The sequence below is a fragment of the Tenebrio molitor genome, chromosome X (genome assembly GCF_963966145.1).
Source record: "Tenebrio molitor chromosome X, icTenMoli1.1, whole genome shotgun sequence".
In the NCBI taxonomy this organism is placed as follows: Eukaryota; Metazoa; Arthropoda; class Insecta; order Coleoptera; family Tenebrionidae; genus Tenebrio; species Tenebrio molitor.
Window position 1 is genome coordinate 9,346,999 of NC_091055.1, and position 19,554 is coordinate 9,366,552.

The following is a 19,554-nucleotide window of genomic DNA, read 5'->3' on the forward strand; positions in this document are numbered from 1 at the left end:
AGGAAACGAACACGAAAACATGTTTACGCATTTATAGACTTTCTGGGCAAGTTGTTGGTTAGGTGCCTTGAAAGTCCGGAAACTTTTGTTGAAATTCCTCATAAACTCGAGGTGTTGAATAGGACCATTCGCCGTTCTCAAGTTTTTCTCCATTTCTGAAGTAACACTGCACAATGAAAAATGTTTGCTCTAAAGTGAACATACTGTAATAGCAAATTTTAATAGTCAATAATTAATATGTAATGAGAATGACAATTACTATTGTAATGACATTTGAATTAAATTTTTAGGTGTTGCCAACTGAAGCGTATTAATATGGCATTCTCGTTTTTTTTTAATTATCGATCGCACAGTACTATAAATAAGTAAAATGAAAAATTCTATATAAATTTAAAAATCTCAATATTCAAGTATTGCCGTCGATAAGTGTTTAATTTTTTTTTTTAATTAGGTTTTTGATAATGTAGGATTAATATTTGTCAATAATGGGTGTAAGGATAAAATGTAATTGGAATTATAAAATCGTTTTGGTACATTGGATGTGTGTTTTATATTTCCGTCCAATTTCTCACTATTAGATAGTTTTTTCAACAGATATAGCTTGTCAAATTTCCTTGAAATATCTCGTATGTTATTAAAATGGAGAACAAATGTTTTAATAAAGATCTCTCCATTTTTCTATTTGTACAATTTGTCGTGATGAAGAATAGGCGTTAAAAGAGAGCAAGCTTACATTATAATAAATTATTTCGGTGTGGATTCTGTGGGTAAGTCATACTTACCGATTTGAATAATTGATGGGTGTTTGAGGAGACCTTGTCGCGAGATATTGATTCATCTTTGGCTGCTATGAGAAAATGAGTTCCCCTTTTTTGCCGGGGATCATTAGCTCCCACACTCTCCGAATTATACAATTAGATCCGATTAAGCCGAATCTCGTCGGATCAAGATTTAGCTTTACCTGTCTCGGACTAATTGGTTTTTGATGATTGGAACCTTTTGGAAGTCGTTGTTTTGAATTCGTAAATCAGGGGCGAGGGCCAAATAAGGATTGAAGTTATTTTGAGATAGACCTGTGCAGTAATAACAATATATCCTTATATTTTTGACAAAGCCATATGCGGGTGTGTTTTGCCGAGGATTTGGCATGTTTCTTGGGATAAAGAAATCAATGCGGGGAAGGCCGCGTCTGACATTGCTCGAGCGAGGATTCCCACGAGTGTGGCGTGCAAAATATACACAGTGGGGTGTGTATGCATTTCTTTTGTTCCGATCAAATTCATCAGAGTGTGGCGGAGTGACGTCGGTGCATAATGGGGCGCGAACGGTGTGCGGTGGGATAGAATCGAGGCCGGAATTTAAAGAGGTGGAAGAGCAAATTTGGAAGTTGTCGAGATTCCTTTTGTGAAGTAAGCTGTAGATAAATAAGAGCATCCGGGCATTGCAATTGAGAACCAGTATTTATTTAGTACCTCCAGATGCAGCCGAAGAACTGCTGAGCTGGCCGACATTTCTGCTGTCAGCGCAGTCAATCAGATGCTAGAGCCATATACGTCCTGGCCCAGTTAGAGCGGCTTCTTGGCATGTGACAGTGTCCAGCAGTTCTTCGTGCACAGTTCATCGACTCGGAGACCGTTTGTTTAAGGGATATAACTGTTAAGATTGCTTGTTTTCTCCGGCCCGGTCTTGATAAATGTCGTCTTTGTTTGGCGGGCCGCGGCTCTTTGACCCCCTGTTTCGCGACTCGAATCATAATTGGACCAGACGCATAAATTACGTCACAACTAACAACACGCTAAATTTGATCCCGAGGGAAAAATTCTACCGACACGACAAAAACGGAAACTGCTCACCGAACCACCATTATAAGAACTAGCAATTTATTGCCCCGCAAACTGCCACCTATGACCGAAAACTATAAACTACGCTCACTTCCGTGACTACCAATTCCACGGAATTAGCAACCATCGGACAATATGGAAGCGACTTCTCATCTTAACGTGACATCGGCCAAAATGCAAAATAAAAATCGCGGTCCACCCCACACGTTAATATTTCTACATTCTTATCTACACCACAACGCATCCCGACAAGAATCAGAATGATGCAAAAAATATTGAATTTATGTAAATTGTCATATTGGCATCTGAAGTCTTTGAATATCATTAAAATTAACCGCATTAATAATCACAAAATAAGTTTTTTGGAATTCTTTTCATGACTGTAACAGTTAAACCAAAATAAATGAACCCAATGAAGCCAGAATCATCACTCAGCTACTTTAATACTACAGGTGATTTGGGAATTTGAAACTTCCAAAATAAAATTTGGATAGTGGTAAAGATTGTTTTTTCTTAAATCCGTTCCTAATCGAATTTAAATTAAAGCATTTGACGAGTTAAATTCAGAAATCACAAAAGTTGCGTCCACTGACATGTGGGGCATCTCCAATAGCTGACAATGGCATATTCATCATCATTTGAAGAAGAGTAAATATAATATCAAAATAAGTTTGTTTTTTTTTTCAAAAGCGTACAAATTAAACCAAAGTACATTAGCACAAAAAGGTGACTCGAATGATGGCATGATGGCATAATCACCACCTTCAATAATAAGGGTCTTGTTTAAAATGTCCAAAACTAAATTTCGATTTTGGTAAATCCTTTTCTCAAATTCCTTCTAATTCGAGTGTAAATGAAAGCATTTGAAGAGGTACATATTATTCAGAAATCTCGAAAGTTGCTCTCACAGACGCCATTTTGTCAAGTGGGAACGCGAAATGGAAAGCTCAAATCCAAGTCCAACAATTTGGGACCGTCTCTAGTGTGAATTAATTTAGAGAATTCTAGATGATTAAAAATCATTGTTCTGTCATTTTAGAATAAATAAGTCAAACAAAATAGAACATTTTTGCAATTTTTTTGAAACTTATACAGGCTGTTCCAAAATTGCCACCCCAGAAAAAAAAAGGAAGCACATATTTGGGTAAACGTGATAATCTGAATTTTAAAGAAAAAAGTCCTATCTCAAACGATAATCGAGAAAAGACAAGGCAAGGAAGGGACAATTTTGTTGCGATGTCAATACTTATTTTTGCTGTATAGCAACCGGTCGGTTTTTTTTAGTAATACCCGAGGACGATGAGCTTCTGGGATTGGTGAAATTGAAAAAATTATAACTCGGTTATGTGAGCTACAGGAACATTTATTTTAGTCTTCTTGCAGTCTCTTTTGCTGTCGACACATGCCTGATTTCTATGGGGAGGCAGTTCCGGGACAGGCTGGATAAGGACACGTCTAAAATTTTTGGGTTCGAGAAGCATGTCCAATAGGTCCCAACAGTGACATTTTCAATATGCTAGCGAGGTTAACAATGAAAGTACAGCAGGTGGGAGTTTAGTTCCAAAATATATCTTCGTGTCTCTGCCTTTTGATTTAGGTCAAAAAAATGTGTCTCTAATAGGTTTCTAGTTGGGTTTAAATTGAAGTACAGATGAGCTGAATTCAAAAATACCTAAAGTTCCACCCTACAACAGGATTTTGTCAGCTAAGAGCACGAAGCAGGGAATCTCTTGACTACTCGACTATTATGAACTGAATCTTAACATATTGTCTATCCATCAAATTTGTGAAGAGAATGAGATTAATCCAACGAGGCTACAATCATCCCTATGGCCCTTATAATAAGCGAAATCCTGTGTCATGCGAAACTGATTTGGACAGCTCGAAAATTGGAACATATCTGTCTGCCTCAAATGTAAACAAATCCTGACCACACAAAACCTGTTGATGGAGTTTGACGAGGGGATTCCAGATGATTAAGATTTATTATTAAAAACATTTCTTTTTTGAATTTTTTTTAATTTGAAAAAAAAAAACGAGTAACTGATGATGCAAAATCATCACGGCATGGGGGCTGAATATTGTTTATTATTACTGATATGTATGTGTATCAAGTATTGATAATAATTGGTTGGAAAACACTGTTTCTTATATCATTTATTTTCGATGCTCCCTTTTTTTACACATCAAGTCGAAGTTTGTTCATGCGAATTACAGATAATACTGAAATCACATAATGAAGGTATGAGGTAATGAAGTTACAACGGAAAGCGGTTTTTCTCCAGCGGTCACCCATCCAAACACTGACTGCGCTCGACATTGCTTAATTGCTCCAATGATGATGGTGCTTTTAAAGTAGTGGGGCCGACGTAGGTATTATGTTATTAAATTATTACTATAACCGTCAATAATAAAAATTTAAACTTGATTGAAAAGCAGCCAAGTGATAATCAATTCATCAAAAATAGTTCAGTGGAACTGTTGCAAATGTTTCAATAATGTTAGTTCGGAAAAGACTTTAGCAGACACGTATCTGAGAGATGAAGTTCAGTACTCATATCATGTGGTAAATATGATTCGATCTCACCTTCATCGTAGACGTTTGTTTGTTGAATTTTAGAAAGCCCTTGTTACATAAAAGATTCGTTGCAATAAATATCCGAAATCACTTGGAAAATAAATCACGGAAAAACATTATTGTCATATTTTAACAAATTTACGGCATCCCTTTAACTGGTCGCCTACTTTTTAATGCACATAAATTTGTTTAATATCGCGATGAGAAAGAAGTCCCGAAATTGAAAAATATTATTAACGTGAAAATTCTTCGGGGAAAAACAAGCCGAAAACGCGCCATCAAGGTACAGTCGTCCGATTTGAAAACGCGACCCGCTTAATATTATACGAGCCCATTAAATACAGATTTATTAAAGCCAATGTTGTTTGTCGGCTTTTATTCAACAACGCCGGAAAACTGTCACGTTTCGACTGTATAAATTCAAACCGCAAGAAATGCGTATTTGCGTTATTAAATCGCTCTATTGGGTTCCGTTGCATGCGAAATTGAACTATCCGTGCCATTGTCAAGTATATTTAATAGTCCTCCCTTGTTCTGGATAGTAAGGGTGCGAAAGGGGTTCAGGTCTCTAGCAGACTAAACTATCGTGAACTTTTTCCATTCGTAAATTCAGTCAAAAATATTCCGACCGGCCTCGAGGCCAATTAAATAGCCGCCGCCCAAGGGCCATAATTTGGGTGGAAATCCAGGACATCCTGGCGGATACGAAGGAGAACGTGCTTCGGGGACATACTGCAATGCAATAAACAGTATGCCGGAAAGGTAGAACCCTGCACCGGAAAAGCGGAGACACTCTGCCTGAATCTAAATCCCACAACGTCGACAAACTACAAATTGTTGATTGCAATTAGAACAAACGCGAATTGTGTCGCGAGCTTCAAAAATAATGTCAAAACAAATAATAAAGGAGCTGAAAATAATAATGTTTAACAAAGTTTGTAGGGCTATAGCATCAACGCGCTTCAAAATAATTCAATTTTGTCACAGAGTTTCTGTTTTCGCAAACTTTCTTGATGTATCATAAAAGTTGATATTTAAAACTGCCATAAGAATGAAACAGCTCTTCTGCTTTACAATATCATCCACGAATTTATTCTGTGCGCACCAAGTCGAATAAAACAGTGTTGCACTGAGAGGAGATTTTTCAAATCCTTCACGTGTGCACTCAAAATAGACAACACGTCGTTGAATAAATGTGCTGTTTCAAAGACAAAAAAGATTATTTTCTTGACGGACGAGGAACCAAACAAAAACAGGCCCGCCACAATGTGAAAGTACAAAATTCAAATACTCGAGAGGTTTGCCGGTTGTGTCATCAAATCCGTTTCTACAGATGTGCTAACTCGACGATCTCTCGTTTGCGGATTAGATAGATTCAAGGTGAAGATTTTGTTAACGTATTGATTGTGCGACCTCGCGTAAAAGAAATGCGCAAACTTACTGTTAATTTCTATAACGGGTTCATTGTTGCTAAAGTTGGAGAGTGTCTTGACATTATAGAAAAATATCAAAGTTCAATATTACCCATTCAGTCTATATAGGAAACCAAAACATATTTAATCAGGTGCTTTATTGTCAATTTGTCATTGTCACGTCGAATAACGGATTTTCCTTGTGCGATTTCAGTATTCAGCCTTGGATTCTGTCTCACAAAAACTCAGAAACAATCTCATTTTTCTACATCTGATTGAATCTAATGTCGCTATGATTACATTGTCTTCAAATTTGGATTCTGAGATAATTCCAAGGAAGTTTAACGACTTTAAAAAATTGCCAAGATTGGGTCGACGTAAAAATTTTATGCACATTTTACGAGTCATAATTTTAAAATTCAATAACTTCAATTTTTAACTTGTAGTGGCTTATTTTACCTTTAGAATTTTGGAGTGATTTAGGGGACTCCATAAAACGTCGACTACTCCAAAACGGAATTATTTTACCGTCTCCCAACTTACGTCGAAAATTTTCATTAAAGAAACTTGCCCACTTCAGACTTAAATATTATTTTACAAAAATGTCACGCAACTTCAGGTTTAGACTCTCTCGAAATTTAACATAAAAGTATCGCCTGAAAGGGCATTAAAATCTGGGGGAGTTGGAGTGACGCCAGGAAAATATTAAATAACCCTAATATGTAGTTACAAACTATCCCAGTGCTCTTTTTGGCGTGACATTGACTGAATTAAGAAAGCCATTAATACCAATTGACAACAATAACGTAGTTACCAACTCAATTAAAAAGTATCGCTTTCCCACTGCTCAAAAATGGCCCATAAACACAAATTACTATTTTCCATTTTGATCTACACGGCCGGACGTAATTAACTTACTTTGTTTGCCTATTGATAAAGCGGCTCAAAATGACCCTCGATACATTGTCCATAGCTGCCATTGACAGCTCTGTCAGCTGCATTCGATTTACGTCTATTATACATACTGCGCAATGAAAATCACTTAATCTGTCACAATGTGATCATTTCTGAGTGCATGTGGAGACTTTTGACATCCAAAGAACTACTCACCAGCACTCGACATCAACTTATCTCCCGCAGTATTAACTAAATGAATTTCAAACTAACTTATTCAAATCGCTGTGTGTAAGTGTCACGTCAATGCATTAGCTTCAACATGTCAGACGCTACTGTTCAATGTTTGTGAATGTAATTTATTCATTTACTTGTGAACACGCCGATGCTTTAAATGTAAATGTTTTATTAACAAAAACGCAAGAGGCAATCAATTATATAGCAAAACTTCGTTTCTGCCACGATACCTACCTATAACACTATTCTTTATCTTGGCGAGTGGTCGATGCGATCAAGCCATGGGTAGCTAGGTAAGTTTTACTTTTTCCACCAAATTTTTGTGTGGTGTACATCAAATATTAACTGTCATCGAGATTCAGGATCATCGTCAAACATTCTGTCTGATAATAATACCTACAGTATTCCATGAATTGTTACAATTAGAATTTGTCAATTACAGAAAAAAATTCGGCGGCGGTATTCACGAACTTCACATCAAATTCACATCTTGAGTCGACGCAGTGTCAAATTTCAACAATCCCAAAATTCAACTTGACGGCTGAAAATTTCCCTAAGACCACTCACCAAGATAAAGAATAGTGTATATCAGAAAGTTTCTATCAAAAATGACACGCACCGAAATGAAATTTCCAAAAGATACTAATGTGTCGTTAAGAAAACTTCTTCCGATAGAGGTGTTTAGATGAAAGTACAAATATTTGAACTGCGATATGATTGGAAAAAAACCGTTGTCATTAATTTAAGTCGAATTAATTGGAGATTAAATGAAATGGTGATTTCGGTGTTTTAAAGCGGATGTTGCGATCCGGAGCACAAGTGATTTTATTTCAGAAATTGGAAAAAATTATATTGAGTTATTCGACACAGGGGGTGCCGAGCCACAATAAATATCCACGAATGCCATCACCTTTTTTTTTTTTATCTTGTCTCTTATTATTTGAGTAAGGAGTTTTTCAAAGGCATTTATTAATATAGATCTTGTGCGATTCCGATGAAAAATACAAATACTGAATTAGTTTCGAGCGTGATGTTTTCGAGTGTGTGTAAATTAAATCTGAAATTTAATCAAAATTCTTTGTACTCGCACACGAGCGGAGTCAGTGGTACGACATTTCACAAATTTTATTAAAGGGAGAAAATAATTGAGGCGTTTCATTTTTCAGTAATCTTTCAACACAAACACTCGATTTTTAATTCCGATTTTCGTAATGCCAAATAGCCCGACCTGACAAAAGGCGTTGTGTAATATCGGTGCTCACCCTTCTACAATTACATACCTACATTTTTTCGTTTATGAGATAATTGATGAAAAATGTGAGTTGATCCGATTTACTTAATAAAACACAATGCTTTTAAAAATATTTGCATATGCCGGTAATCTAAAACCTGTTAGTAAAGTACGCTCTTTATCCGTTTTCATTAAATATTTTCCCCCTTGTTAAAAAATATCACACAGATAAGGTGCATACGAAACTGGTATTTCAACCACGGCTAGTTCTGGGTTAAAAAAATTGAGTGGACAAACACGATTTTTGAACTCTATTCAAACATAGTTAATTATGTTTCAGACGTGTAAGGGACGCAAGAAATAAAAAGAATCCGGCGACAATTTTAATTGCACTAAAGCTCTTTGCTTAGTCTAATTAAAAGGGTGAATTTCTACTTTGAAGTGTATCGAAACAAACTTAGTTGCTCTTCTAATTCATACTTTTAACATTAAGAGCAAGAACAAGTCAAGTTACAGAACTGTCGAGATCTTTTATCGCCGCGGCGTCCATTACGCTACAAGTGCATTATTTAAATGTAAAGTAAAAACTCCGGTCTAGTGCATTTGTAAAAGAAGCCGAACAGATCGTCAACAAAATTCAAATAAATATTTGTTTGAGTGGCAACTTTTACAAAATCTCGTTGCTATCAGAGCACTCCAACAATGTAAAACTTCAGTACAATTTTGTGACTGTGCTGACGATAAAGCTAAATTAAAATCCATTTCGACCAGAATTCTGTCCTGTGTCAGACAGAGCTAATTAATTTTTGATTGTCATTTTTTTTTAATTTTTATTTGGAAAAATGCAATATACGTCGAAGGATTTTTTCCATTGTTCAATTCGTAAACTCGATGACCCAAGGCGCATTTCAATATCCCATAGATTTGGCCAGTATCAGAGTTGGTGATATTAAAAGTGCGGATGTAGGCGTGAATTCTTTGTTCTTTAAACTCGTTTTCTTAGAGTGAATAGCTCTACGCTTGGAGATGCGGATGCAGAGAAAATCTATCGCTATTGATGAATGAAAATTGTCGACAACCAGTGACCTGAATATATCATTATTTCACATCTTCAAATTCATTAAACAAGAATTCAGATTCCAGGCCGACTTGGTGAATATTTCACTCGGATATAATTTAACTATTGATTTTTGGATGGTCGAGAAATTGGAATGAAAAAATATGTGTTTTCGCGTCTCTTCCGACAAAACTACGACAAAACGATTATTTTCGTGCCGACTTCAAAAATGTCTTATTCATAGTTGAGGAATTTTCGTGTGGGTGTGTCTGTGTCGTGGACCTTAAATCGTGCAAAATTTTTAAAATGAATTCATCTCGTGTCGACACGTGGAATTTTTATTGCTATTTTCTTTCGTATAATTAATTATTTAACTAGATTCTCTCTACCTCTCCTAGTCCGTTAAAAATGAAAATTTTAATTAAATCGCACTGTCAGAGTTGTAATGCATTAATTAATAAGCCCGAATTCGAGCTTCAGTTATTTCACAATCAGTACGTCATTACATGCACGGACAAAACAGAGTGAGCAGTAAACACCGTTTCTCAGATGAAAAGTATGGATTTTTAGACTTCCTGGTCCACAGTGGGGCCGCTTAAGAAGCACGTTTGGTTAAAATATGACATGTTATGACTACCACAAAACCGGTGAAATACATCTTCCGGTCATAAAAAGGCAGTTATTGTCGAAAATTGCAAATTTACAAACAGTTAGATGTTTCACACATGCTCGTATTGTATTTAGTGTGTAATTATTGCGCCATTACAGCTCCTTTTTCCAAACATCACAATTTGCCGGCTCTTTGAGTGTCAAATATCTCAACCGAGGCAAGAACGTTCGGTAAAATTTTATAAAAGCATTTCCAACTGACCCTTCTGAAATTTGACAGCGATTCCTGAAAAAAAAAAAATGAGTCCGTCACATTTGTGGCTGGTAATTATTTTACGTTGCTTTAACAGCGGCCCCTACTAGAAACTAGGGTATTTTAGAATAGCGTAGCTATTTTGCATTAGCAAATTCATAAAAATGCATATGGTGCCATGAATAAAAGATGTTATTCGTCGGGGTCGTCTGTGTTTACAAATCCGGTTTGAAATAGATACTTTAGTCGGAGTGACTGTTATAAAAACAGCTAAGAGGGTGGTTTAATAGGGTGCGATCGGCTCAATAGTTGAAATTATGCATTGTTTGTGCTCGGGAACGGCAGAAAAAATTGGACGCGTAAAGTTAATGTGGAAAAATAAACGAGAATGAAATTCGTAAAAGTCCGATGCAAATTCGAGTGGGGTTAGATGGCCGAGCGAGGGATCAATCATTTTTATGAAATTATGCGTCCCAAAAACCGACGAATTTAAACCTATTATCCCACGACTACGGAGTAGAAGCCTTTTGTTGAATTAATCGCCTATTGTCTCTAAAGGAATAAAATGCCAATTTAACTGAGGAATTACTAAATTGCTTAGACTAATAAATTCTTGGCGAGTTTAAAAATATGCAAAATTTGGTTAGACGTAATAAAACGGATAAATTGAGACAGAGTGCGATAACATGCATCGAACGGTCACGATTCGATAGAGTAATTAATTTATTTGTGTCGCAAGTCGGTCTTAAATAACCGTTACCAACAGATCTGCGCTATTATGTTACAGAATTACAACACGTGAACTGTGACGGACTGTTAATTTGGTACGTCAAAGATCGTCATTTTTCGATTTATGGATGGGGTCCTCGTCAGTGAGGCACGAGCCACTCTCCTAGACCTTGTTTCACGGGTGCTGCAATTACGTAACTTGTATTAGTCTGACTACAAAAGGTCTTAATTAAGGTAAAATTAGCTAATTAGCTTAAAATGTTGTCGGCTGCTCACTTCGACACGAAATCCATCCTTGAAGATGAACAATACAACCAGCATTATTAACGTAAATAAATTTATGACATCATAAAACAGGTGTTAAAAAAACGCACAACTTGGTTACTATTATTAACGTTACTCACAGATGTCATAGCTGCAATGCGATTTCGAAATAGCCTTGACAAACGTGAATAGGACGCCTACCTATACCTACCCAATCAAGGTTACCTTGCGCAATGCCAAATCTGTTCCCAAAAAGATACCTTCAAAGTAATTACAGGCCCACATATGGTGCGATCATCAACTCTCCACGAATACCGTTGCAAGCGTCAATGGCGTACCCACGAGGACAGACGGAAGACACCAAACGACGAACAACCGAAGGCTCTGCTTAGTCTGCTTCAGTTTCTCCGCCACCGCCAAGTGCACTACTTTTGGTTGCTTTGACCCGTTCCCAGGTGTCAAACTATCGAAAAATTGTCATAATGTCCAAATTGAAAAAATCAAATTTTGGACGAGACCAGACCAGTCTTTTGGTTTTTCGCGGGAACGGAGAATTTTTGTGGTGAGGCACGCCAGTGGCTTCACACATTTAGTCGCTATTGAAACGTTTACACTCCTTGAGAACGCAGCATCACCTACGCTTTTAAATTTCAACATCAAAGCAAAATGGAAACTATGAGAGGTCAATACGTTTGAGTCGTTTGTTTTGCAGATTGAACGGTAGAGAAATTGTGCGGTGTAAATCGGTTCTAGTGAAGAATTGCGGTTTTCTACTTACGGAGAAATTCTGTAACGTGTTTTCTATTATACATCTATAAAGGAAGTACCCGCCAAAGTTCGACTTACAAAGGAGTTCGTAAGAGGTATTTACAGGACTCACAGATTCTGTATTTTTCTAAGATACATATAACTTTTGCAATCCTCTTTATAGTACGACGGCTAAATTAAATTCTTCATCATATTGTCCAAGAATGTGTACGTCAAGTTCCCGACTTGACTTCAATTCGAGCTTGAAATGTCATTTTGTCTCGCTTGAAATATTTATCAGGCATGTGACGTTATTCAAAGTTTTCTAGTTTCATTTGTAAAAACCAAATACCAAACCATTTATATATGTGATCGGTGAATCAATCAAAAAAGCACTGCGAAAATTCTACCAATCCGAGCACGTAATAAACATTTCATAATGCAGCTCAAAGATTAACACCACTCTCATTCATTAAATGTGTAAAAGCGAATCAGTTACTGCAATTACACTTTTGCATTAATCTCAAATGGATGAAATCAAACGTAAATGATGAAATTTAAAATTGCATATGACCAGAAAATGATTGCCATTATTACAAAATGTGACTGGCTTGTCAGCATTATACAACCTGTTTTCACCAGAACGTTGGATGTTATTAACTGTTATGTGTTGTTTATTTGCTGACATTACTGAAAATTTGAGACGAACTTCACCTGAATATCGAGGGCCAAGTTAAACAAGGTCGTTTAAAATCATTAGGGGTAGGCAATTTATGTGTAAAGGTAATACGCACTGCACCACCGACTTAACCCTGCGTGATAATCCGATTTTGTCCCGATTTAAAAAAGATTTTCCTGCAAACAAATCCGAGCTCGAAGATTAAAAATCAATTTTTTTTTATTGTAAAGATATTGAGTTGACCAACCGCCGCCGTCGTGTCGGTGGAAAATTTTAGTTTTTGTTTTATGTATGTATGTATTTGTGTTTTTCGGGTTTTCTAACGTTCTGTTATATTCTTCTGCTTTGCACAATAACCGATGATGTTCAAATACACGGTGAGACCGAAACAATTTTCAAATTTGTTTTAGTTATTTAAACTTTTCCATTCCAAAGTCGACTCTAAATTGTGTTTATACAGTGTGAACATAAAGTTTGGAACAAAATTCATAATAACGTTATGCGATGGTTTTTAAGAAAATTGCTCGGACACGTCGATTATACATATTTTAAAAAATGCCATCATCTGACGCGCATTTTGTTTAAATGACGTCATTTGTTTTTGCGCTATGACGTGATCACCAATTTTTTTAAATGACAACCCCCACTTTTTTCTTCTCTTTCTGATAGACTTTCCTACTAGAAACGATGAGGAAAAAAAATTGGTACCTTACACAACAATTTTTTTGAGAAAATGACGAATTTTACTTCAAAAATTTAATTTTTAATGTAAAAATTTTAAATGACCTGAAACAAAATCAAATAAACATTTAAGGTTAACAATAAAATTTAATGCAAATGTTGAAACTGCCCCCCGTCAACCATTTGGCAGTCACCGACACTTTGTACACTGCGCTCAATAATGTCATGGCTTATTTGTTCCATTTCAGCGGGAATTCTCTGCCGTAAATCTTCTAGATTGTTTGGTTTATTAAAATACATCTTCTATTTTAACTAAACCCATACAAAAAAAAATACATACATCAAAAATTATTATTTTTTTTTAATGTCGAATTTATGTTTCTCAAAAAAAAAGTTATATAAGGTACCAATTTTTTGAATTTACCGTTTAGGTAGTAGGAAGATCTATCAGAAAAAGAAGAAAAAAGTGGGGGTTATAATTTAAAAAGAAATGGTGATGACGTTAGTGCGCAAAAACCAATGACGTCATTTAAACAAGTTGTACGTCACATGATGGCATTTTTCTAAATAAAATCGACCTGACCGAGCGATTTTCCTAAAAACGTCACATAATGCTATTATGAATTTTGTTCCAAACTTTATGTTCACACTGTATAAACTGTTTGGGAACAAATTTATTCCCATGTTTGTTTATGATTTATAAATTATTTTCGCTAAAAATTGAAGACAAGGTAATATAAGAAGATTAACTGGCGTGTCGGTGGTAAATTTTTGTTTTATTTGTATTTTTGTTAGGTTTCCTGGCGTTACGTTGCATTCTTGTGTTTTGCGGAATCCAAGATATTCAAATACAGAGTGAGACCGAAACGATTTTAGATTTGTTTGTTATTTTTATTACATTATTATTATTTTATTACTATAAAGATTAACTAGCGTATCGGTGATAAATGTTTGTTTTATTTGTACTTTTCACAAGTTTTCTAACGTTCCGTTATATTCTTATGTTTTGCAAAATCCGCAACCTTCAAATACAGGATGAAACCGAAACGATTTTAAAGTTGTTTTAATTATTTAAATATGTCTGTTCGAAAGTCGACTGTAAATTGTGTAGAATATGTGAAAAATGTAGGTAATGTCTTTGGGAACAAATTTATTCCGGTGTTTGTTTATGGTTCTATAAATTATTTTCGCAAAAACTCGTAAAGCTATTGAAGACCAATTGGCGTGTCGGTGGTAAATTTTGCTTTTTGTTTGATTTGTACTTTACTGGGGTTTTCTAGCGTTTCGTTGTATTCTCGTGTTTTGCGAAATCGGTGTTGTTCAAATACAGAGTGAGACAAAATCGATTTTAAATTTATCAGTTATTAAAATTTTCCCATTCAAATCGACTCTAAATTATAAAAAATATTATGTCTGCGAACAAATTTCTTCCTGTGTTTGTTTATGGTTCTATAAATTATTTTCGCAAAAAATCGTAAAGCTATTAAGAAGACCAACTGGCGTGTCAGTGGTGAATTTTCGTTTTTTTATTTATACTTTTCTGAGGTTTTCTAGCGTTCACTGGTCTCATGTTTTATAGAATCGATGACGTTCAAATACAGAGTGAGACTGAATCGATTTGAAATTTGTTTGTTATTTAAATTTTTCCGTCCCAAAGTCGGACCCTAAATTGTGTCTAATATGTGAAAAATTCAATATCTTTGGGAACAAATTTATTTCGCTGCTTGTATATCGTTCTAAAGGACATTGTGAAGACCAATTGGCATCTCGGTGGTAAATTTTCATTTTTGTTTTATTTCTACTTTTCTAACGTTTTATTGTATTCTTGTATTTTCCGAAATCGATCTTGTTCAAATACATACAGGGTGAGACCGAATCGATTTTAAATTTAAACGTTTCCGTTCGAAAGTCGACTCTAAATTGTGTCTAATGTGCGAAGAGTTGAATGTGTTTTGGGAACGAATTTATTCGGGTGTTTGTTTATAGTTCTATAAATTATGTTTTCGTGTGGTAATGCAATTTTGGCAATGAGAGAGATACAGAGGAGGTTTGTTTCGGCTAAAAAGGGCATCAACCCAAAAAAGCCATAAATACGGGAGGACGGACAGCACAATTTCGTGGAGAATTTCAAAGAAAGGCGGTCTAAACGGTGGTCGAGTAATTTAAAACGGAGTGCATTCGGCGTGTAAATTGATATTTTTAAAGACATATACGTGGGAATGGCCAGAAGAGGGTCAGTTTGTCTTGCGAGATGCCGCCAGATGAAATATGCGGCATGCACCAGATACAGATTGTATTGCAGTACGTGTTCAGACTTTCTAGCAAACTTCCTCACATACGTGTAGAGTATACAGTATACCTATCGTAACGTCGTTAAACTACCGACACCACCTGATTTTAAACTATAAAACAACAAATTAGACGCCGATACCTCGAACGCATCCAATCAGTCCCCGTAATCGGAAGTATTGTGCATCAGACGCATCCTCCTGACTGACAAACGACCAATAATACAGCACAGGTCCGGGCTCGACAGTCACGCCGATTTCAACACGGACAACCTCTACCCCCAGTCTACCCTTCCGTGCACGTCGTATTACCCACACGTTACTATCAAATCCAGACACTTACCAGAGTCAATTTACTTCGGGCTATGTTCGCGCGCTACTTCACCGATCATATTAACACCAAACAAAAATAAAATCGTACCGACAACACCGCAACCGATACTCCAGACGCTTTATTGCATTTCAGTCTTCGTCCGAGCACAACATCAACTTTATACCCACCGGTGATTGTTTTTAATGGTTTGTTTGCACCTATATCCGACTATACGTCGTCCGGCGGGAGTCATCTCTCACTATTCGTGCTTCCCGACTATAAGAATCACAAATCGAGCCTCATCGCGGACGGTTCAGAATTAATTTGAGGCAGTGACAGAAACTCGAAGCAAAAATATTCAACTCCTATCTTTACTTAGGGACTAAAATTCTTTACTACTTATAAATAATTGTGACTAGTTGAGTGCAGTTTGCACTACTCTAAGAAAATATGCATTAAAGCCGGGGAATTATAAGGAGCTTAATTTTCTTTTGCGCTATAATTCCCATTTCGCTTTGAATTAAAACTAGACGAAAATAATTAAACAATTCAATTATCTACATACCTATTTTATTTACGTTTCTAAAATTCCCGAATTATTCACGATGTCTTCGTGTTCATTGTTATTAAAAAAAACTCGATCCCGCTGTTTTCGTGTTTACTGTATATTTCTAATATAAATAGAACACACCTCTTAGGTAAATACTCGATAAACCCAAAACCAATAAACCCGTATTAACACTTAGACGTTGATGATGTTACACAGTGAAAATTACTTTTTATGGTAAATCTATAGTCTTGTCTTTAATGTTTATGTAGATCGTTAACTCCAGAAGCATTATTGTTTGATTACCAACCTGGATGTGAACGCTCGACTGCCTTGTTTACCGAAAATTCAATTGACTCCAATTTCTCTAAAATTATGCAAAGTTTAGGATAATAGAGTCTGTTTTCCTTAAATAATATGTTTTAAAACTAAACTTAAATATTCATTATTCCGGCATCAGTTCCGGAGCAAATCTAAACATGTGAAAAACGTATTTGCAATCTGCAAATATGCAAGTAAAAAATCCCAGATTAAAAGACCACGATAGTAGCTCAGAACTAATGACGCTGTGAAGGTACAATTAACAATTAATGTGAAGGTAATTAATTAACAATTAATGCGAAGGTACAATTAACGTCAAATGTAAAATTTGCAATTTTCCCCGATTTACAAAGTTACAGTAGCAATCACTCTTTACTCTTTACTTTCCACCTGTCTTAATATTTTACATGAAAAATTTCAAATTTAAATAAAACGTTGCGAAGACTTAAGACGATTACGAGGATTCGAAAGATACAGCGGAATAAATTATGTCATTCAGAATTTAATTACTTTTTGAAAAAACTGTTTGTAAGGTTTGATCCGTTCATTAAGAAACAAATCTGTAGGACACCAATGAAAACAGTTCTTCACGCCTAAATACAGAAAAAAAGTTAGAAAAACGTAAATGTTGGGATAACTGTAGAAATTATCCACTTCCAATATGGTTTCCGACGTTTCGATACACTCGAAAAAACTGCTGCAGTACCATTATTTTTTATGGCACTTCTTTTGGAAGTTTTAATGTTGCGAGCTCGAAACAACAAGTTCTTGGTTCGAAATTAAAACGAGAAATTATCCACAAAATTTACATCTTCGACGCAAGTTGAGTTCAAAACGGGTGCATGTAGCAGTTCAAAAAAAAATTCAATTAAAAGAAAATATTGTGTTGAGCTCGATCAAATATCCGTTTTGTTTCTTCCGAGCTCGTGATTAAAATATAATGTTCGTGTGCAGAATCGGGTCGATCTGTACAACAAAACTGCAGAACTTTAATTTAGTTGCATCATGTGGTTGCGTCAAGTCGTAATTTATCGACGTGCGGTGTTATAAACCGTTTGTGCTATGTTACGGATTACGTTAAAACCATCATCAGTTACGCTACGTTACGTTAATTACGAAGTATACGTAAGGATCTGGTCTGTTTTATTCCTGTTTTGAAATAGTGCGGAATGCAGAAGCTAAAATTACGAAGAAAAAAATCTTCGCTTGTTGGGAGTTAAAATTCATTAAGGAATGAATTCGGTGTTGGTTGGCGGGTAAATTCGATTATTTAAAAATGTCGACGTCATTTTGCTTTTATGCAGAAAAATTGAATCTCTCCGCTTAGCGACCAATCAAATTTGAAAATGTTTCGACGGAACTAATCAAAGTTAGAATTCAATAAAACTGAAAGGCGCAACAGCAGCTATCGGAATGATTCAATTTTTGATGTAATTTTAATTTGATACAATGGCAGCAATTTATAAATAATTAATGAGCCCCACACCTCCCGCCGCCGCAGTCAAATTAATGTTTTCCATGAATGGAATTAGTCGTTATGTTGTAAGAGATTGTCGAGATTCTTATGAATGAACGTGTTCACGGAATGGACATCTCTGTTGTTTTTATTGGGAAAAATGTTGCTATTAAAATTCCAACAATTACGCCCGAAGTGAAGTGTCTAGTTACTGACGTTTGAATGTACTTCCAAACAATTTTTATACGAAGTACGCAAAAAGTAATTTATTCAGTGCCCAGTAAATTAGAAATGAGTTTAATTACATTTCTTGAAATCTTTTCAGCAGTTAAGCTTGCAGTTTCTTGCCGTTTAAAATTTACATAAAACACACCTGATTAAAAAAAAGTGCTTTAAAAACATCAATTTGAACCTTCCACGTGAACTTTTTAGGTCCTCATTTGATGAGAAAGTTAACATTGAACGCATAAAAAATTTACCTAAATTATCCGCATAAACTGCGAGGATTCCGAACAGGATAACCGTAAGGACGATCCAGGAAGTCATTTTAAATCACTTAGGCATCACGGAACACAAACAATACCATTGCAGTCACCACCGGATTGGACTCGTGCGACAACAATCAAATGATGCGGTTCACGAAAAATTTTCACGTTTTCATATTTGCGAGAGCGATATGTTTCGAGCGTGGTTCGAGCCTCTTCAGTGCCAACTTCACGATCTTCCTACCGCGGCGGTTGTATCAGTACTAGACTGATCTGTAAAACGAAGTCCATGTTACGAATGCACCAACAACCGACGAGCTCGCACGAAAAAGGACGAACTTCTCTCAGCTCCGCCGCCAGGATTATTATGCATTTTACAATAACAGATTGATACTCCAATATCTTAACATATCAATATTTTTCACGGATATCCCTCAAACTTAATTTCTATCATTTTTCTTCCCAAACAATAGATCCGACGAATGCCACTTGTTACGTATCTACTTCCAATCGAAAAATTCGCCAGCACTGTAGCTAAAACAATCATATTTTCGTTTACTCGTTTAAATTAAAATTTCGAATCGACGACGATCATTTCCATTTTTAACAATTGTATTTAAATTTTCACCGTCTGTGTCTGCAAACAAATTCAAAAATTGGAGCACTCAATAAACCAAAACAAAAATTCTTAAATAAATAATGAAACGTGACTTAAGGTATTGTAAATTTCGCCGTGTGAGGTAGCGCACTGTACTGTTCGCGTCCTGCGTTTCCGATGTAGTGTTTATTTATTTTCACTGACACGATATTACTACAATTCATAAGTGATGACAAGCTACTCATCCATCATCAGAAAAGAGCTTGGCCAAGATTAATAAACGGAAGCTACGGTACTCCAGTAATCAAAGAATGTGGAAATAAATTATTGGTAA

General features: G+C 35.8%; 1 protein-coding gene across 2 annotated transcripts in view; it reads right to left on the reverse strand.

Annotated features, from left to right (window-relative positions):
• LOC138139699 (protein eva-1 homolog C) overlaps nt 1-18,889 on the reverse strand; it is an 80,271-nt gene extending 61,382 nt beyond the window's left edge. For both annotated transcript variants that reach the window (XM_069060109.1, XM_069060108.1), the window contains exon 1: nt 18,617-18,889. In XM_069060109.1, coding sequence (XP_068916210.1) covers nt 18,617-18,683 — 67 coding nt within the window. In that variant the 5' untranslated portion in view covers nt 18,684-18,889. The remainder of the gene's footprint in view (nt 1-18,616) is intronic.
• Nucleotides 18,890-19,554: the final 665 nt, after the last annotated feature.